This window comes from Brassica napus, unplaced genomic scaffold (genome assembly GCF_020379485.1).
Source record: "Brassica napus cultivar Da-Ae unplaced genomic scaffold, Da-Ae ScsIHWf_1053;HRSCAF=1479, whole genome shotgun sequence".
Lineage (NCBI taxonomy): Eukaryota > Viridiplantae > Streptophyta > Magnoliopsida > Brassicales > Brassicaceae > Brassica > Brassica napus.
This window is the reverse complement of record NW_026014481.1, coordinates 13733-34969: the sequence shown is the minus strand read 5'-3', so window position 1 is coordinate 34969 and position 21237 is coordinate 13733. Positions and strand designations below refer to the sequence as shown.

Genomic DNA, 21237 nt, shown 5'->3' with positions numbered 1-21237 from the left:
CAAACGTGGGTGGTGCTGGAGAGTTATGGCCGTAGCTTTGAAAGGCTCAAAGACTAATAAGTGCAATCCATGTCGAGAAACTGGGGACAAAAATGGCAAAGCAACACATACCTCAGAGGTCAAAGCCTCTCTTTTCAAGTCACTACGAGCGATGGTCGGAGTGTTGTGAGCTACGATGTTGTGCCTAAGGATTGGCAGTTCGGTCAAACTTTTGAAGGAGGACAATTCTAGTCTCTAGATTATGTATGAGCTGGAGTGTTGTGAGCTACGATGTTATCACCTTTCATATGTTTATGTCGCTTATCTGCTCGGGCTATGATGATTGACACGATAGAGAAATAACATGGCGTTTTCACGGCAACGGACATCAATCAAAACCACAGTTAATTACTGTGACACCCGCCACTTTCGAAATATAATAAATTTATAAAAGCGGAAATAAAATAATAATACAACTCAAATAATAATAATCTTCATATCATAATATAAAAGTCAATACGGTACCAAAAGACCTAAAAGCCCAACATCAATAACATCCGAAATATAAAATACGACATAAACCGAAAGTCTGAAATATGAATAACATAAACGATAAAAGTCCAAAGGCCTAAAGGCCCGATAAAGATAAAAGCGGTAAAAGCGATAGAAACCCAAAAGCCCAATAGCACCGGTCCGATAATCACTCCTGCTCGTCGGTCTCACCTAAAAGGGGAAAGAAGGAGGGGTGAGCGACAGGGGAATCACTCAATGAGGTATGGGATGCTACCCCGAAGTCCATGGACCCCGACATAGCACTCCGAATAAATATAATTTAATTCTAATGCATGTCAAACACAGTACCTAAAGTACTCAAGCAACAAACAATAGTCCTAGCGAGGTGCACACTCGCCGCCCTCTAACAGGCCAAAAACACTACCGAAAAGGTGCTCGGTTCATACACACACCGAAAAAGTGCTCGGTAACACACGCCCGTAGACGATTTATCGACACTTCCAGGCTACAGCTCAACCGGTCGACTAAAGTTGGCCATAACCTCATACAATCCGGCATACAGCAGTCCGTCTCTGTATCCGTCTCCAAACAAAAACAATCCTAGCTAAGAATTTACATTAAGTGAAACAATCAATGTTGAATTCTCTAACCCCCTAGTTCCGGTTTATGCAAAGAACCTACAACTAAACAAGCAATGATAGACTCAATTTCACACAGACGAAACACATTAGAAATAAATTATATTTTTTCGAGGTCCTAAGCCGTGTACGAGAAGTTCGGGAATAGACTCTCACCTTAGCAATAATAAGAAGTGGTATCTATGAACTCAAGCTGCTCAAATGGACTCCAAATCTGAAATCAGATCGAAATTTCGAGTCAGAACGCCTTTCGAACGATCAAAAATGGAAATGGTCAAGGTTTGCAGAAAAGTCAACCCGCTGGTCAAAGTCAACCCGGTCAATCTTTGACCAGAAATCGATTTGACTAAACCGACCGGTTTACCCTAACCGAACCGAAATCAATTTAAACCGGTCAAACCAGTCAATCCACCGGTTTACCGAGTCAACCGAGTTGACTCGGACGAGTTGACCGAGTCACCGGTGTCGGTCACCGGCGGCGACGGCGGAGCTTACCGGCGGCGAAGGCGGCGGCGACGATTTCCGGCGGCGGCGCGTGCACCTCACGCGCAGAGGCGAAACTTCCGGAGGTGCGTGCGGACTCATCCGGGCTCCGATTGCGGCGCGGTCGGCGGCTACGGCTTCGTCTCGTCGAGAGGAACACGATGATGGCCTTGGATGCACGAGATTCGCAATGGTTAGGAAGTTATGGGTGATTTACTAAACGGAAACGAAACTGAACTTAAGGCATGCAGTTTCCGGCGGTTACCTAGGGTGTTGATCGGTGGTGGCAAGCTGAACGTGATCACGGCGCACGGTTGCTCCGGCGACGAGCTCAGGTGAGCTTTCTCCCTTCCTCTTCTTCCTGTCTCTCTCTTTTTCTCTCTCTCTCTCTTTTTCTTTCTTTCTAAGTTTGTGAATTATAGAAGATGGAGATGGTGGGAAAGAAGGTGGAGATAGTGGAAAAGAAGGTGAAGATGGTGGGGTTGGGGAAAGAAGTGGAGATGGTGGGATTGGGTCATTACAATTATCCCCCACTTATAAGGAATTCGTCCCCGAATTCATGTCATAAGCTGACGTGCCCAATGTCATCATAGCAAAACCTCGAATACTAATCTTCGCTCGGCCTTTCAGGTCTCCTCCTGAGTCTTATCTCCCTCCCAACGAACTCGGACAAACACAGTCGATATTCCCCGAACTGTTTTCTCATGATGATTCAAAATCTTCAATAGATGATAAGGTTCATAAAATCTTTATGAACTCACTTGATGTCTACTGCAAAATAATTATAGCGCCTTCTCAACTTTTGCAATGCTGTCATATGAACCAAGTCCTAGAAGGCTGATATACTGCTGATAAAGTAACTGCAAGCAACTAATCCAATCCACTTCAGTGAAGGATACAATTCCATGTGTCTCGGTTTAAGCTCCTTTATCTTCTGAGTCTTAGGTCCCTCCTGAAATGTCCTTATTTTCAGGTATATTAGGTGCTCATATGTAGCTCCAAATCCTTATGGTGCTTAGCTGCATAAATCCTCTGACGTCATGGGCTTCCGAAAGCCAATCCTTGAGCATGTCCTCTGCTCTACCGTCTCTTAAACCATTAATAGTTCTAACTCATATTGCTACCCCACTTTGGTCCAACAAAGTGGTATACTATAAGGTCTACCATAAATAACCCTCGTATAGTTTTTTTTTTATTTTTTAATACTCAAAAGATAGTTGTCGATGTAGGCAAACTCTGGTAAAGGTAGATGCTTTCCGAAATTCCATCCAACGCAATCTCTGAACATATCCTTTAAGTTCTGAGTAGTCCTCTCTGACTGACAATATGTCAATGGGTGATAAGCTGTACTCATATGATCTTTGTCTCAAGTGCCTTCTGAAAGGCTCTCTGAAATGTAGATGTGAACTTCGATTCCCAATCCGATACAATGTTGACATCCATGAAACTTCCCAAACTCAATAATGTAGGTCTGCTCCAATTGATTAGCTCTGATTGTCTTCTTAATTACTTAGGAAATGGGCTGACTTGGTAAGTCTATCCATGACTACCCATGTGGCATCCTTTCCACATATGGTGATTTAAAATCCAATAACAATGTCCATAATCACCATGCCTCATTTCCACTCCGGCAAAAGCAAGCTCAAAAATAACATGATAGATAACTGATCCTCTATCATAGTCATATAACATGTCTGGCACCGCGACGCAATGTAGTTACAAACATCTTCATACTACATCAATTATAGTTAACTCTTCATATCTTTGTACCCTTTGGTGTTCCCGATGGGTAGAGAAACACGAGTGATATGTTTTTTGTATGATTCATTTTCTTAACAACTTATCGTCCAACACACAAACTCGGTTTCGGTACAAGTATATCCTGCTCAGAACTGTATGATATCCAATACTCCCAACCTCGATCTGTTCAACCAATCCATAATGCTAACTTGTGCTTGTGTATCCTCCATAGCAAAACTGTCTGCTCCAAAGTCCCAAGGACATCTTTCTCTCCAATGATAGTAATGGCACCCAACCTGAGACTAGCAAATCTCCCAGTAAACTCATGAACCTTCTTGGTTCCCGAGATACAGCTCATACGCCTACCCAAGGCATTTATCACCTGGTTGTCCTTACCAGATAGTATGCGATATCCAAACTATAGTCTGCTACAAACTCAATCCAACTGCACTGCCCAAGTGCAATTTTTAATCAGTGAAGATAAATATCATACTCTAATGATCCCATAGAATCTGGACTTCCTTCCCGTACAATTACGATCTCCAAAACTATAACGCAAATACCACTACAGCCTCTCTGGCGTGAGGCATATAAATGACTTAATCCTCATACCTTAATTTAAATCCAATCCAGTATCTGACACATCACAGTAAGCCTCAGCCTCAGTAGAACCCAAAACTGGTGTCTTCATTAGTTGTGCTTCAATTCAGTGAAACTCCTCGAACAAAAATCTATCCAACCACACTTAACGTCTTTACACGTAGACCGCGTCTTTAACATTACTATACCGGTGAAACCCTTGATGAACTTCCAGTAGTACACTATTAACCCAAAAAGAACGGCAGATCTTTGTAGCGCTCTTAGGTTTCGACCTTCCCGAAACGGTATTAATCTTCTTTGGATCCATCAAAATTCTGCTTCCAAAACCATGTTACCCAAAAATACAACATTCCTCTGCCAGAAGCTACACTTCCTCAACTTAGCGAACAACTGATGCTCTCCAGGCTTATCCAACGCAATCCGCTAAATGCTCACAAATCTCCTTTCTATTCCAAAATAATCAGGATGTCGTTGGTGAATACAATCGCACACCTATCCAAATGTTCACGAAAACGTCATTCATATCTTCATGAATGCAACAGTGCCTTTGTCGACCCAAATGGTATCACTACGAACTCGTAATATCCATAACAGAAATCTGCATTCCGTACATACTCCTCAGCTATAGCAATCTGATGGTATCTTGATGCCAAGACAAACTTCGAGAACGATGAACCTCCATTAAGCTCTTCTAACAACTCGTCAATATGATGGTTACCATGTTCAAGTCTATGTAGTCGATACAAAATCTGAAACTCCCACCTTTCTTATTTACAACAACAATGATGCTCCCCATGGGGAAAAAATCGATCTGATAAATCCCTTATCAAAGAGTTCCTCCAATCGCTTTCTCAACTCAGTCATCCATGCTGGTGATAGACGATAAGAAACTCGTGAAGCCAGTGCTGTTTGCTCCAAAATAAAATAAAATTGCAAGAGCGTCTCATGTGTCTTGTGGTGGCCTTTCCAAAGGTCACAAATATATCCTCATACTCTGTAATAACCGGAAGATCCTGCAGCCCATGTTGTCCATCATCCTTAACCATTGAAATGGTAGCCAAAAATCTCTATGTTCTTATATCCCATAACTCCTCAGCATGTAGAATGCATGCAATAAAAACTTCCATTTGCTTCAGCAATAGGAACTCTTGCCCTCAGGAAATCCAACACTACTTGATGACGTGACAGCCAATCCATCCCAAGGATGACATCGTAAAAACATAGCTCAATCCCTGACGAGTCTCCGAAAAAATCGGCCCTCCAAGCATAATTGGTACACCGCGATGGACATAAACAGCTCCCAATGTCCTATATCAATTGTCCAAACCGACACATCTCTGAAACGATCAACACTGCCAAAATTGGTAAACATACCAAAGTGTAACTCCAACACCCACACAACGCAAGCTGCTGCACCCCAATTCAAAAGCGATCTCCACGAGTTCACAAAACAAATATATCTCCAAAATAGTCAATATACTCGTACACACAACAACACATGCCAACCAATGGCTCATACCACACACCACATAATCTCCAGTAGCAAAACTCGTGGAACGATTGCTTGAAGTGGGTTGGTGGCAGAAACGTCACATATCCACTCCTGGATAACCTCAAAATAATGACCGAAGAACTGATAACTCCTGAGAAAACTGACGAACTTGGACATCACCCAACTGCTGAACATCTGGCGAGAACTCTGATAGTCGAAGGACGAATGACGATGATTTTACTCATCGTCATTGAAAGAGACAATTGAGTTAGTAATTACTGGACATAATGGTGCTAAAAGAATTTCCAAATATATAAATAAATATATATATATTTTTTTTAAACAAAAAGAACGTTGAAAACCGATGAAAACCGAATCCCCTGACCGCCATCCCGGGACGGAACCGGGATGGAACCCGCTCTGATACCAAATTGTGACACCCGCCACTTTCGAAATATAATAAATTGATAAAAGCAGAAATAAAATAATAATACAACTCAAATAATAATAATCTTCATATCATAATATAAAAGTCAATACGGTACCAAAAGGCCTAAAAGCCCAACATCGATAACATCCGAAATATAAAATACGACATAAACCGAAAGTCTGAAATAGGAATAACATAAACGATAAAAGTCCAGAGGCCTAAAGGCCCGATAAAGATAAAAGCGGTAAAAGCGATAGAAACCCAAAAGCCCAATAGCACCAGTCCGATAATCACTCCTGCTCGTCGGTCTCACCTAAAAGGGGGAAAGAAGGAGGGGTGAGCGACAGGGGAATCGCTCAATGAGGTATGGGATGCTACCCCGAAGTCCATGGACCCGGACATAGCACTCCGAATAAATATAATTTAATTCTAATGCATGTCAAACACAGTACCTAAAGTACTCAAGCAACAAACAATGGTCCTAGCGAGGTGCACACTCGCCGCCCTCTAACAGGCCAAAAACACTACCGAAAAGGTGCTCGGTTCATACACACACCGAAAAAGTGCTCGGTAACACACGCCCGTAGACGATTTATCGACACTTCTAGGCTACAGCTCAACCGGTCGACTAAAGTTGGCCATAACCTCATACAATCCGGCATACAGTAGTCCGTCTCTGTATCCGTCTCCAAACAAAAACAATCCTAGCTAAGAATTTACATTAAGTGAAACAATCAATGTTGAATTCTCTAACCCCCTAGTTCCGGTTTATGCAAAGAATCTACAACTAAACAAGCAATGATAGACTCGATTTCACACAGACGGAACACATTAGAAATAAATTATATTTATTCGAGATCCTAAGCCGTGTACGAGAAATTCGGGATTAGACCCTCACCTTAGCAATAATAAGAAGTGGTATCTATGAACTCCAGCTGCTCAAATGGACTCCAAATCTGAAATCAGATCGAAATTTCGAGTCAGAACGCCTTTCGAACGATCAAAAACGGAACTGGTCAAGGTTTGCGGAAAAGTCAACCCGCTGGTCAAAGTCAACCCGGTCAATCTTTGACCAGAAATCGATTTGACTAAACCGACCGGTTTACCCTAACCGAACCGAAATCAATTTAAACCGGTCAAACCAGTCAATCCACCGGTTTACCGAGTCAACCGAGTTGACTCGCTGAGTTGACTCGGACGAATTGACCGAGTCACCGGTTTCGGTCACCGGCGGCGACGGCGGAGCTTACCGGCGGCGAAGGCGGCGGCGACGATTTCCGGCGGCGGCGCGTGCACCTCACGCGCGCGCAGAGGCGAAACTTCCGGAGGCGCGTGCGGGCTCATCCGGGCTCCGATTGCGGCGCGGTCGGCGGCTACGGCTTCGTCTCGTCGAGAGGAACACGATGATGGCCTTGGATGCACGAGATTCGCAATGGTTAGGAAGTTATGGGCGATTTACTAAACGGAAACGAAACTGAACTTAAGGCATGCGGTTTCCGGCGGTTACCTAGGGTGTTGATCGGTGCTGGCAAGCTGAACGTGATCACGGCGCACGGTTGCTCCGGCGACGAGCTCAGGTGAGCTTTCTCCCTTCCTCTTCTTCCTCTCTCTCTCTTTTTCTTTCTCTCTCTCTCTTTCTTTCTTTCTAAGTTTGTGAATTATAGAAGATGGAAATGGTGGGAAAGAGGGTGGAGATAGTGGAAAAGAAGGTGAAGATGGTGGGGTTGGGGAAAGAAGTGGAGATGGTGGGATTGGGTCATTACAATTACCATATATAGACTTCTAAAACAATAAATACAATGAGTTTTATACGTGAAGGTTGTTTCGAAACGTGCATATGCATATGTATAAATGCTATGATGATAACTATCTGAAGAAAATTTCATATAGGCGAGAGATCTTTTTATAAGTTAAATAATACTTCACTCATCGCAACAAATCCCCAAAAAATATTTTCGTGAAGCTAAACAAGAAGAATATATGTTTATTTAGTTAATCCATGTTGACCAAACAATTTTTTTTATTTTTATTTTTTGTAAACAACCAAACAAAATTATTTATTGGTTAATCTCTTGATTTACGCCAAAAGCGACGATACGTTTGTTAATACACCTTTCTCGACATTATCAATACCAGTAATGAAATAATCTAATCTGTTTTCACTTCTTTTTTTCCTCTTACGAATAATGTAAAAAATTCCATTAATTTCACCACCAAACAAAAAAATAGAAATTTTTTGTATCAATATCATTCCGTCCACCGTACGTAACGCTACTTAACGACAACGGTGTCGTTTTCGTTCGTCCTACAGAGGGGGACGTTAGTTTGCATATCAACCGTTCATCTTTAAGCTTCCACAGAACCTAACCCGAAACCAACGGCCCAGATCTCTCTGACTAAGCCATTTATTTCTCTTCCATTCTCCATAGGTAAGGGTTCGATACGTGTTATTGTTTGTATATTAGCTCTGATTGAAAGGGCAGAGTTTCTTTAATTGTTGTTATATGTGCTCTGTATCTATTATACGTCTCTCTGTTTTTTGGTCTCCGGGGAACAAAAGGGGCGTTTTGTTTATTGGAAAGTCCGTGTAATTCGATTGAACGTGCAGCACCTTTTTTTTTTCTCTCTCTTTCCACGATCATATAATCAGCTTTGTGGTCTGATGTTTATGATTCATCAAGTTGGTGTTTTGCTCTGGATGATCTATACATCCACTTCTATGTTCTTCCCGCAAGCTTTGTTTATTTGTTTGTGTTCCTTTGTTTAGCTTGCTTTAGGTTTGGTGGAAGATCATCCTTAAATCTTTTGATGACTTGTTGAATCTGTGTTTATGTTATTTTATATTGAATTCTCTTGGTTGGGGACCATTAGTAATCCCCTCTCTTTTTTGCTGGTCTGATGTTTATTATTCATAAAGTTTGTTTGGTGTAACTGTTTGTTTGGTGTAACTGAATATTCTATTTGAGCTTCAGGCAGGATACAACTTTTGATCAGATATCTCATAAGGTATTGTTTTTGTCTGCAGGGAAAGGATGGATGGATGTGCTTACCCCGATGGTTCTGCCTCGAAAAGCAACCGGTCCTGTACTGCGTGAGAATATGAAGAAGAAAGATGAAAAGAATGTCCCTTTCTGCAGCCAAATTGCCTGTAGTGCAAAGGTAACCTCCACCAAGGGAAGCAGGATTGGCCCTACGGTTGACAATACAAAAGTTGGCAGGCCTGGAAAGGCAATTGTTGGGAGTTCATCTCGAACTCCGGGTGGATTTGGATACTTAAGAAAGCCAGCCATAGGTACTACTGGCAGGAGACAGCCCTCATCTAATGTGGACAGAGATTCTTCAGAGACGAGCAGTATTCATGATGATCCAGCGGCGGTTAAGCCCATCCTTCCTCGCCTAAAGACTAAGAGAAGCGCAATCAGTGTTCAGTCTCAAAACACCGTCTCTAGAGAAGTCGTAGGAATTAGCTCAAGTAGAGGAACCACCAGAAGTAGTCATCAGAAACCTGACTTGCGCACTCTAGATACTCTAATGCCTCCCTCTGTCTCTTCTTCTTCTGGTGGCGACCACACTCTAAGAGGTGGTCTGAGCAGGAATGGATTGAGAAACTTGAGGTGCAACTCTGTCTCTGATGTACTTCCAACTAAATCAAGCTCTGGAACAAAAGTCAGTGTGACTAAAAAGAAAAACTCTGATGGAGAGAGCAGCTCCTCTAGCCAAGGCAGTAAGAGTAGCGTGTCGGTGATGAAGGGAAGGAATCAAAGCTCTTCTCATGGAAACGGCGTCACAGTTTCTGATAACAGAAGGAATCGTATGGTACCAACTATCAGGGATAATAGTGTTGTTTCAAGTAGTGGTAGGAGATCAGGGCGACTTGGAGTTGTTGCATCCCCTGCTACTTCTCGACAAACGCCTCAACCTGCAACACCAATCAATCCCAATCATTCTCTTTCTGTTACTCCATCAAATAGTCACAGTAGTACTGGCCGGTTAAGTAGCATGATTCCTGGTAGCCCCTCAGAAGCTCACCCTTCAAGCTCTTTGGTGGACCGGGATGGTTTAAGTCGCTACAACATGAATGGAATTGCAGAGGTAGTTTCCGTCATCTTGTCGTCTGATTTCATTAGAAGCTTTGACAGGTTCGTGAGTGTGGTGATAACACTAATTTTGAAAATGTGTCAGGTATTGTTGGCCCTGGAAAGAATTGAACATGATCATGAGCTTACATACGAGGTAATTAGCAGCTTGGTCTTACATGTTTTGTCCGGGTATAGATTTGTTTCTCACGTTTCTACTACCTGTTCTGCTCTTTCCCCACAGCAACTGGCTTCTTTAGAGACAAATCTCTTCTCAAGTGGTATGATCAGATTCCACGATCAGCATAGCGATATGAGGATTGACATTGATAACATGTCATATGAGGTCAGTCTTGCATGTTTGTTTTACATCATGCTCCCTTGGGATATTATTCACCATTTTAGTTTAACAATCAAAAGTCTACTAAAGCTTAAATCATATGAACACAAATTTTTTTACAGGAACTACTAGCTTTGGGGGATGAAATAGGTACAGTGAGCACAGCTCTAAGCGAAGAAGCACTCTCGAGAAGCCTCAAGAAAAGCATTTATCAAGAGACAGATGAAACCGGTGCCATTTCGCTGGATAAGGATGATGATATCAAGTGCAGTATTTGCCAGGTCTCCTCTTTTTTCTCTACTTTGTACGCACAAACTATAAATTAATCCACTGGTTTGTCTAGTATCTGAGTAGGAAGAGGTTTAGTGAAACGAAGAAGAGGTTAATTTTATCTAAATATACTTATGCAGGAAGAGTATGTTGATGGAGATGAAGTAGGGACTATGCCATGTGAACATATGTACCATGTGAGCTGTGTACAACAATGGCTACGGATGAAGAACTGGTGCCCTATCTGCAAAACCTCCGCTGAGGAAAAGTCGTAGTGATGATGCCACACCAAACTTTAGCTTTTGGGATATGATTCCAAGATGATGCAGAGATACATCGCTTCTTCTTCTTATTCTTCTTTTGCACCAAGTGCTTGTCTCTACATCATCTTTGCTCTCTATCTCTCTTCTCTTCTGTACATAAAACCTTTTTTTTTTGGCCGGATAGGGGTACAAATGGGCATATAGATCAGGTGACCATCTCTTTCCCCACTTGTATCAAAGCTCAACTTTTGATTTGAACCTGAAACATTTTGTAGTTTATACTCGTCTTTTTTATTTTCTTCTGAAGCGGATAAATAAACCTGCACATTGAAATTTAACTGAATAATTTTCGCAATTAGGATATTTCATATTTCCTATTGCAGACAAATAATCAATTTATAATTTATTGATCCAACCCCTTATTCACCATTAACATGAATGATTATTACAAGTTCTGAGTCTGAGGTGTACAACTTCTTCGCTGCTATGTTTTTCCATATTGATCCTAAAGTACTCGTATTATTCTTTGGTAACATTGGCTGCGTTTGAGTTTCTTGGGGGTACACTTATTCGGGTATTTTTCGTTCTCTGGTTTCACAAGCAGCTAAGAGGTTCAAAATCACCATCCCTCACTAAGTAACTAAATTGATTAAATGATGATGATCTGCCACGGTTTTGATCGAAATCAGACACGTATTTTTTCTCCTCATTAAGTCAGACTTATGTCTTCTTATGCCTGCATGATTTTTTTCTTAATATGCAACGTAATTTATTTATTTTTGTTAACAGGGTTTAGTAAATGTTTATGTTTCTGTACTTTTTATATACCTAAAATGATGAAATAATACTACTCCTATATGAAGAAGAAAAAAAAAATCAAAAAGTATTATAGTAACACAACTTCAGTTGCATACAAAACGAAAATGAACTTTTCTTCAACAGCGATGAGAATCGGATATATATTATAGTAACACAACTTACATCGATTGCACCACAATTTCGAAGCTACAAAGCAAACTAATCAACGACGGCTACAAGTAATGTGCCACCTTTTAACAACACTACTCTTAAACGTCCACACAAAGCCTCGCCTAGATGAAGACAGAACCATATACAAATGCATTATGCAACAAACTTGGACAAATAAGTAAATCCATTCACAATAATTTAGCACATATTAACAGATAAAAACACAAACTAAGTGATGATATTCCAATACCCATCGCTTTGCTTCTGGAAGCTCACACATCTTCTCTTTTGACCCGTACGTTATTTGACATGATTATACTTCATATTCGTATGTCTGGAACCTCTCGGTTGGAACAAAACAAACGCAAACTAAACCGACTGGTCGAGAATTAATACGTGGATTTCAGTGGAACTCACGGACGTGGAAGGTATTAGGGTTCTTGATGACGATGTCGTACATGTAAACGGAGTTGAACTTGGAGAAGTCTCTTGGTAAGGAGATGAGGTCGATGGAGGAACGTTTGTGGTACTGGATGAGATCAGAGTCTCCACTAAAGTATCTCTCCCACCCGAGACTCATTAGGATCTGTTCCAGTGACGAGTAAGAAGAGACTACTTCACCGGTCGGCAAGTAAACCAACACATTCCTCCGGCCATGCGTCACTCCACCGGACTGGTTTGGGTTTTCTACAAGACGTATCACTCCGTTTTTGAAAACCCAAACGCCTGACATGGTCTCACAATAAGAATTCTAGCTTTTGTAATGTGTAGAGAGAGAGAGAGAGAAGAGCGATTTCGTTGGTGTTTAGTTATGAGATAGATTGTGTGCAGGGGTTCTATATTTATAGTCATACATGCATGAGGAGACAATTAATTTGTTTTAAAAAACTAAAGATTCTAAGTTTTCCATTTAGACATTCTTTTTTTGTTGATACATTCCTTTGGTTTGTTATAAATTAATTTTTCAACGCGCCTATTATTTAAGCTTGCAAATGGTGCATATGTGTTCTAGACTAAATTTTTAAAAATGTTAATCTGATTTTTTTTTCTAACAAATTTAAATTACTTTTTATTAATTAAATTTGTACTATGTTTAAAATGTAATGTGAGTTTACAAGACATGAATATCATTTGATGGAAAGAGATATATTAGATAAATCAATTTTTAAAGAGAAGATCAAATAATTGGAAGATCAAAAAGAATAAGATTATTAATCAAAAAGCACAATCACTATTTTAGACAAGACACATCCTTGCTAAAATATTAGAGAAACCATTTATAAAGTAAAACTTGTTTATTGGGTTTATATTCTCGATGGTGACCTAATTTAGAAAAAAAAAAACAATTAATCGAGGATTGGGGAGAACCTTTAAAGGCGACACACTTGGTTGTATAGTTAAAAGTAGAGGGTAGGGTAAAGTCCGTCTCTGTAGTATGGAGAATCTAGATCTTCTGGGACACACACGTATACCATTACCTCAATTCTTCTCCTTCTATAACTTTAAATAAAATGTTATAATACTCGATGTGAATTTTCTTATATATTTATTTCCATATATGCCTTTACTGTATTGCCAATTTTTTGTTGTCTCATTGGAATGAATACTAGAAGATACGTCAGCTGGTGATAGTTTAAGAGGTATTTCTCACGCAAATGACTGATGTGGATCCGACATCTCAGTGTATGCATACCAAACCTATCTTTAACGTTAAATTTTAACAGTTTAGATTCACGTATATATAGTCAGCTTTTTAAGTAACGAATCAGCATACGAAAGACATGGAAAGGAGCCCTAATGGTGGGGCTAGTTCGTTTCTGAATAGCATATATGTGAGTGAGAATCACGTTTTAATTGTCCGTGAGACATGTCGACGCAGTATTTTTTCGACATCATCATAATTATACTATTTATCCGAGGACATGTCGACGCAGTATTTTTCACCAAATATATATAACTCTAGCAGCCAATTTTTGATTTCCAAAGTGCATGTCACTTACCGAATCATGTATTTAATTTTTTTTAAGACATCGTTTTCATATATGAAATTCGTATTCTTATTGCATAAGTAGTAAAACGGAATATGTACTCTTGCTAACGTCTCGTTCAAGGGAACGAGTGTTTTATTTCGATAAGAATGGGACGGACAACAAGTTCGAACAAACTTGTGTACATTCGTATTGGCATTTACTGAATTATTACATACCGATACAAACTGTATAGACTAGTTTGGCCAGTAATCAGTTAATTTAGGGTTTAGAAATCCTTCATACCGCTCTTCAAGCATGGGGTTATAACCATTTCACGTTTACTGAGTTTTATCAATTCTCATTTTTATTGATGTAACAAGGTAATCATTTTAACTTTTAGTAATTTTTTATCGTTTATGCATGCACCCTCGATGAGAAAAATAAAGATGCATGCAAACTTTTTACTGTGTTTACTACGCAGTCTATTATAAAGAACTCTAACTATATGAACATTCTAGAAGTATAAGACAAAGCACGATTTTAATCGCAAGTCTTATAGTTTTGATTTTATTACAAAAGTATAATTTTCTATTTAGAAAAATTACATACTAAGATGAAAGACTTTCATCATTACTCGTGAACAATCATCAATCTGGCCGATTTTGCATAATCACATTGCGTAAATCTCCAATGAAAAATATTTTTCAACAGCAACAAAACTATTTTATGTGCACGACAAATAAATTCACAAAGACAATGGCATATCATATATAAGGAGATACTATCGTGCTCAATTTTTCATAGCTTTAATCCTATTTCTTTCTCTTTAATCCTAAATTTAGATATGAATAGATCCGACGTTTGATTTAATTAGAGGTACGCACATAGAAATTATTTCCGATGAAATTTTGTCCTAACTTGTAAATATTAGGACACTGCGAATTACAGCTTTATAATAATTCCTCCAAAAGATAAAGATAAAGATGCATGGGCGGGCAAATGAGTGTTGAGATGCCAAGAGTTGTTTAATACGGAATTAGAACTAATTACAGATGTGGAGATTGGGGAATATATACGAAAGAACGCGCATATTTATTTCTATGTGATATATAAAGTTTTAAAATATGTGTTGTATGGAAACAAGAATACTACTAAACTATAAATAATTAATCTGGTGGGTAGGGATGCGTTATTGGGAATAATATATGCTAACAGTTAGAAAATCATAACGTTGTCTTTTCATGCCCACTTCAGACATGCATGTGTAGTAATGTACTGAGATATTTGGGAGATTTGACCTTTCAAGTTGTTTTTTTGCTAAAATATTTTTTTTTATTTCAAAACATTTTTAGTTACTTTTGTGGTTTTGATTAGGATTCTTTACGGATTATTTATCAGATCAAAAGTTATACTAAATTTATTATTTAATCAATGACTTGAAACTTTTATCATCCTTTTTGATATCAGTATTTGTTTCAGTGATTCAATAACTAGTCTAAATTTGAAGTACTAACGACTTGAAAGTTTATTATTCTCTCTGTTTCATTATAAGTGTCGTTTTAGGTTTTGGCACACGGATTAAAGAAACAATTAATTTTGTACATTTCTTATAAAAAAATACTATTACTTATACACCTAACCATATTTCAACCAATAGAAAAATAAATTTTGCATAAATTTTGCATTGAAAATCGAAAACAACACTTATTTTGTAACGAAAAAAATTCTCTAAAACGACAATTAATATGAAACGGAGGGAGTATTAACTAGTGTTATTACCCCATGCTTAGCACGGGTCAGATTCTACCTGCATTTAATTCTTAAAAAAAAACTATATGGTTTTTTATTTGTTGTTTTTATATTTTTTTCTTCCTTATATGTTTCTGTATTTTTTCAAGTTGCAAAAGCAAATAAAGTAATTTTATAAATATAAGCTATCGAAAGAACAAATTTGTAAATACCAATTTTGTAAATAATGTTGGGAGATGCTTTATTGTTACCTTTTTTGATGACAAAACTTTGATTTTTCATTTTTCATTTTTCTACTGAAAAGTTAAGTTTTTGAGCAGAGTATATCCCTTCATTTTAACCTCAGATGAACAATTAAGAGGTTATTGATCAACAGTAAAAGGAAATTGAATCTAAATCAAGAGTAATTATAAACTTGCATGCTTTTTTACCAGACCAAGAACTCAACAAAAAAAAATGGATAGAGAAAGTGAAAGATAAACTGAGAAAAAGGGAGACATTGAGTAAAGTAAAGATATTATATCAGAAAACTAGAGAGAGGTGAGAGATTTTTTCTCTCCTTTCTCTCTCTCCGACTTTACCTTTTTTCGTTGAAACCCTAATTTTCTTAGCTCCGGTGGCCGGTGGTGCCCTTCACCGTCGGTCGCCACCCCTCATGTTCTTTGCTCTGCCTCTTACCCTGTTTCGCGGATATCTTTTCCTCGTCTCTTTGCTCGATTCCTCTAGATTATCGTCGGATTACGACCGGATCCGGCGGTTCTAAACGGTCGTCGGGTGTGTTCTCGACTTCCCCGGAGTGTTGGCGAGTCTGTGGTTAGTTGTCCGTGTTCAGGAAGCTCTGAATATGTTGTAGATCTGGGATTCAGTGGTGGTTGGATCTGGGTCAGGTTCAACCCTGAGCTCTCGCCGGATTTGAAGCGCGTCGCTGCCGTTAAGTCTCTGGCCTCATGCTGCTCTGCCTTTCCCATCTCTCCCCCATTTCGGTTGCTCCGCTAGGACTTCCCCTTCTCGAATCTTGGATTTGAGATGTAATGGCGCTGTGAGGCTTTCGCCGGGGACTCTTGTTTGGTCTGATTCTTGTAGGTGCTAGCATGACGACTTGTCTTGTCGTCTGGTGTTTGGAGCTCTGTCTCCTCTGTTCCTCACGGTTCCAGAAGGAGACTAACTGATGTTGTGCCTTGCCTCCTCATCGTTTTGTTGCCATTATCCTTCCGAGTCAACTGTTTTGTGAAGGGGCCGGAGTCGAGAGAATTAAACATCTGCTTGCTTCTGACAGCTCTGCTCCATCGTCTACCTGCTTGGCTCTTTTCGTTTGTTGTAGGGTCTACATGGCCTTGTCGTGTTTGTCTCATGAGCTACTTCGGCGTCTGGAGTGGATTCCAACGGATTGGGGCCGGACCAGGACCTTGCCATCCCCGCTTCGCCTTCCGTCCTTTTGGTTTCGCCTTCGGGATAATCTTCGGCCCCTAGGATTATTCTCCGGTTGATTTGCTCCCTGATTAATGTCCTTGTTACAGGTTCCTGCAGCAAGGTAAGCATTCATCTACTGGTAATCGAATAGCAGCTTAGGAATTAGTTAGTGAAGCTCTAATCACTCTCTCGGGTGTTGACTAGACTTTATTGTCATTGAAAGTTTTTTTATCTTTTTTGGGGGGCTTTCCTTGACCCATGCTTTGTTAGCAATCTTAGATGCAGTAGAATTTAATCCTTCAAGGACTGTTGAATCTCTTGGACCATTATTTCTATAATGAATTCACATACTTATCAAAAAAAAAAAAGTGAAAGATAAACTTGCATGTTTTTTTACCAGATCAAGAACTCAACAAAAAAATGGATAGAGAAAGTGAAAGAGAGAGAGAGAGAATAGATGAACAGAGTGTAAAATAAATAGATAAAATCAGATAAGTAATAAAAGGGAGATATCCTCCTCAACCAAGCTGTCCACGTAGGCAATTTTAATCAACCAATTAGACAGGGTGTTTTTGCCATGTCAAATATGTGTTGATTTCTTGGGCTTCGACTTACCGTAATTTTTAAAACAATCGAACCCAGCCCATTAGACCATAGACAGACCCAGCCAGCGACCAAACCATTTCGACCTCTCCCTTACGCGTCTCTCAAATCCTATTAACCTAAATCGAATCTTCGTCCCTTTGTCGATTCTTCATCTCCTTTGTCGATTCCTAATTTTTGCTCTTCCTCTTCTTTGATCCGTTTCATGATCTGACCCTAAACAATCAATACAACTCCACTTCGTTCTCTCTTTACTCTCATTTATGGATTCGTTTTGCTTTTCTCCTTCAGATTTTGTTTATATAACTCTTAATCCGCATTTTCTCCTTCTTTTGTTTATACAACTCTTGATACGAGTCTTATTCCGATTAAGCTTTGTTGCAATGAGTTCCAACGGAAGTTCCATCTCCGAGAAACCAAAAGGCGTTGAGTCTGACTCCTCTCCCGGACCGATCAAACCCATCGGAACACCCCATGTCTCATCCAACCACTCAATAGGCGATCTCCACTCGAAGCGAGACAAAGGCGAAGCGTCGGTCACTTCCGGTCTGACCAAACTCAGCGGCAAAACTACTGTCTCTTCCGGCGTCTTGATCGGCGTACCTATGTCGAAGAACCCCAATGGTAAGAACCCTTATCGTTTCATTATGAGATTATAGTGTCCGTCTGATTACCAGTATAAAAAATAGAGAATCTGAAGCTATGAGGTTTAAAACAATGAGATGAGCAAAATAATTGTTTTTAGTAGATAATTTTTATACTAGAGTAAATAGAAACGCATGTGAAATTGTGGATTTTTAGTTCCCTTTTTTAATGATGGTAACGTTCGTATTCCTATGCAGGTGCGATCATTCACAGCACGAAGGCTGGTGTCTCCTCAGGTGTTAGAGGCAAATCTGCTGTCTCTTCCCGCGTCAGGGGAAAAGCTATTGTCTCGGCCGAAGTGGTGGCTTTCAAAGATGTGAAATACGGACCTCATGACGGCGAGTTGAGGTTCCGGTTGATCCATTTTTGGGAAGCTCGAAATATTGTGTCAAAGGTGCTTATCGGTCTCGAGATGCTTCTCATCGACCAAGAGGTATAACCCAAAATCTTGCTTACAGTTTAGTTTAGAAATTGAAACTTATCGTTCTAGACTTTACTTTGGCAGAGACTTTATGATTAGAAAATAATTTATGATTTTGGTTTCTTGGTCTCACTTTGGCAGTTTAGTTTTGCTAATAAAAAAAGAGAACATATTCCATTAAAACTTTGACTGATGAACATTTTAGATAATTTATAGCAAGTGTTTGCTTTTATTGATAGTACAGTAACTATAATTTTTTTGTTGATGCGTTTCTATGATTTCCTGTCTAGCATTTCTGATTTAATTTCTTTACTGATGATAACAGGAGACTGTCATCCAGGGTTTCATCCCAGCTGGGAGGATAGACACTTATTTGCCACACATGAGAGCTGGTGGCCTTTACAGACTCAACAGTTTTTTCGGTTCTCACAACAAGAATTTGTATCGTGTTGCGGAACCAAGTTTCACCATCACATTCTCATCGACTTCTGACCTCTCTAATCTAACGGACAGTCCGGTTTGTTTCCTTGAGGACCGGTTCCGGATCCATGGATATGAGGAGTTCGATGCTGCCTGCGACTTGAGAGGGGATCTTTATGGTAAGCTCCCCGTGTTATATAATGTGTTTAAATCGATCAAGTATGTTCAGCATTCTTTGTCTAGGATAATGTTTTGATCTACACTTACAATTTTAGGCTACATTTTTGGGTTTATGATATATAAAGCATTGAGTTTGTTTATTTTATCTTGCAGATTATGTTGGCCACATCAAGCTTGTGAATGGACAGGTTCTAAGTGATAGTCTCATGCTAGATGATGCCGAGATGGCTTCATCACGCCGCGTCTTGCTCCATGTTCAAACACATGAGTAAGCTAATCTATTTTTTTTCATATTCATATGTTGTCTCTCTTAACACATGTGTTTTGTATGTTATAGTGGTCCGGTGATGAAGTTGTACCTATGGGACAAGGCTGCCTCAGATTTTAGTGAGAAATTTAAAGCATCTGGAGGAACCGCACGTGTTGTTTTGGTCACTACTTTAAACCCGAAACGATTTGGAGGTCCGTATTATCAACCTTTTTAATTTTTAAGCAGGACACAGGATGGTCAAGGAGTCTTATCTGGTTAGGTTAGTTTTGGTAGTAGAGCTGCTTTTGGACATATACATATACATATGAGTAACCTATAGGTTCCGAGATAGCAAATATTAGACATATATATATTTCTACATCTCATTTACATTATAACTTTGCATATGTATTATAACAATGGATCTGTTATAGGTGCCCTCGCTCTCTCCTCTATGACGCCATCACGTGTTTTCTTGGACAAAGATGTTCAAACAACCGAAGAGTATCTCACTTGGTAAGCATTCTATATTTAAATTTTGGCCGTTGTATTCCACATTGTATTTGATGTTTGGGTGTTGGCTTCAGGATGAACGCGAACTTATCTGTTGCCAACAGAGTTAACGCAGACGTTGTCACTAAGACTGAGACAATGACCATAGGCGAGCTCTTATTCTATATTCAGCAGGAAGATGCCAAGGTTATACAATATCAATGATTAACGCCTTCAATATGATAGTCTTAATCTCTTAATTAATTGTTTCGCATCTTGCAGGTTGCTTGGTTTGAGTGCATAGCAACCATTGCTGATGTTGTGCACGGTTCATCCTGGTATTACATAGGCTGTGGTGTGTGCCACACTAAGGCAACCAAAGGGCCTACCACCCTTATGTGTAAAAAATGTGGGAAACCCGACATTGTTGGTGTTCCACAGTAAGTGACTCAGCTGTACTTATTCTTATACTTTAATGCACTCATTATAACTCTGCACATGACACAGGTACCTGGCCAAGATCTATGTGTATGATAATGAGGATCAGGCGTCTTTTGTGCTCCTCGGTGATGCTGGACATGAGTTATCCGGAAGAAAAGCTTCAGAGTTGGTTGCAAGTTATTTCGAGGTAATTACAACCCTGTGTGCTTATGTTATTTGAATCTATATTCTCCAAGATAGCTAGATATATATAGTGACAGTTGTTTAATGTATATTAGGCTAATGAGAATGTAGAAGATGACCACTTGGTTCCGGTACCTCAGGCTCTTATCGATACCATTGGACAGACTCGAAAATTCATTGTGAAAGTATCATATCACAATTTGACAGGCAAGACCCAAGCTTTGACTGTGACAAAGGTTCTCACCCCAGAAGATCAAGAAGCTGAAGCCCAAGGAACTCTGCAGAATGGAATTGCTGATGGTGATCCTTCCACATGCGTTGGGATAGTGAAGAGGGCTGCTGATAAGGTCGAGGCAGAAGACCCCAAGCGAGCCAGATGTGGCTAGGATGTGTTGAATCGTGGTTTTATGATTACTAAGACTCTATGCTTTGTTTTTTTTTAATCTCAGACTTTGTGTTTGCAACATTGAACTATCTTTCTTATTGTCTCTGCATAATGTTTTTTACCTTAAGTTTGATGTTTGAGTATCTTAGTTTTGTTGGATTTGAAGCTTTTACGAATTTGGTTGTTTTAAGTCTTGCAGTTTACATTTACAAATGCATTCACGAATAGATTTTTTAAGAAAAAATTGTGTTCTAATCATTAAAGGTTTTGGTTTTGAGCAACCATGTAGCATCAT

At 39.5% G+C, this 21237-nt stretch overlaps 2 protein-coding genes, 1 long non-coding RNA gene and 1 other non-coding gene across 10 annotated transcripts; 2 read left to right on the top strand and 2 right to left on the bottom strand.

Annotated features, from left to right (window-relative positions):
- Positions 1 to 461: 461 nt before the first annotated feature.
- LOC106453845 lies at positions 462 to 7811 on the bottom strand. 3 transcript variants are annotated; one of them, XR_007330233.1, is made up of 7 exons: positions 7383 to 7809; positions 7126 to 7286; positions 6774 to 6831; positions 1879 to 6188; positions 1626 to 1782; positions 1287 to 1344; positions 462 to 702 (listed from the first exon to the last, which is right to left on the bottom strand). It is a non-coding gene; the product is annotated as an uncharacterized LOC106453845 (transcript). The 3 variants fall into 3 exon arrangements; XR_002657164.2 differs by having other exon boundaries at positions 1626 to 6188; positions 7383 to 7811; XR_007330234.1 differs by lacking the exons at positions 1626 to 1782; positions 1879 to 6188; positions 6774 to 6831 and having other exon boundaries at positions 7383 to 7719.
- Positions 7812 to 8310: 499 nt separating this feature from the next.
- On the top strand, positions 8311 to 11103 carry LOC111198504 (E3 ubiquitin-protein ligase MBR2). 4 transcript variants are annotated; one of them, XM_048771176.1, is made up of 6 exons: positions 8323 to 8555; positions 8901 to 9967; positions 10058 to 10108; positions 10196 to 10297; positions 10414 to 10572; positions 10702 to 11103. In XM_048771176.1, exons 2-6 carry the CDS (start codon positions 8912 to 8914, stop codon positions 10834 to 10836), a joined length of 1503 nt encoding a protein of 500 aa, XP_048627133.1. In that variant the 5' UTR covers positions 8323 to 8555; positions 8901 to 8911; the 3' UTR covers positions 10837 to 11103. The 4 variants fall into 4 exon arrangements, with proteins under 4 accessions (XP_048627132.1, XP_048627133.1, XP_048627134.1 ...); XM_048771177.1 differs by having other exon boundaries at positions 8343 to 8456; XM_048771174.1 differs by having other exon boundaries at positions 8348 to 8462.
- A 664-nt stretch (positions 11104 to 11767) lies between these two features.
- On the bottom strand, positions 11768 to 12614 carry LOC106345167 (flowering-promoting factor 1-like protein 2). The gene has a single exon (XM_013784411.3). The coding sequence runs from the start codon at positions 12524 to 12526 to the stop codon at positions 12197 to 12199; it is 330 nt and encodes a 109-aa protein (XP_013639865.1). The 5' UTR covers positions 12527 to 12614; the 3' UTR covers positions 11768 to 12196.
- A 5033-nt stretch (positions 12615 to 17647) lies between these two features.
- On the top strand, positions 17648 to 21132 carry LOC125595401. 2 transcript variants are annotated; one of them, XR_007330231.1, is made up of 3 exons: positions 17648 to 19190; positions 19345 to 19957; positions 20029 to 21132. It is a non-coding gene; the product is annotated as an uncharacterized LOC125595401 (long non-coding RNA). The 2 variants fall into 2 exon arrangements; XR_007330232.1 differs by having other exon boundaries at positions 19345 to 21132.
- The last annotated feature ends 105 nt before the right edge of the window (positions 21133 to 21237 follow it).

Excerpts from the sequence above, each read along its gene's own strand:
- LOC111198504 (XM_048771175.1), top strand. The coding sequence starts at position 8,912 with ATGGATGTGCTTACCCCGATGGTTCTGCCTCGAAAAGCAACCGGTCCT. Across the intron at positions 10,298-10,413 it reads TTGATAACATGTCATATGAG|GAACTACTAGCTTTGGGGGA; the intron begins GTCAGTCTTGCA and ends ATTTTTTTACAG. Across the intron at positions 10,573-10,701 it reads TCAAGTGCAGTATTTGCCAG|GAAGAGTATGTTGATGGAGA; the intron begins GTCTCCTCTTTT and ends ATACTTATGCAG.
- LOC106345167 (XM_013784411.3), bottom strand. The coding sequence starts at position 12,526 with ATGTCAGGCGTTTGGGTTTTCAAAAACGGAGTGATACGTCTTGTAGAA.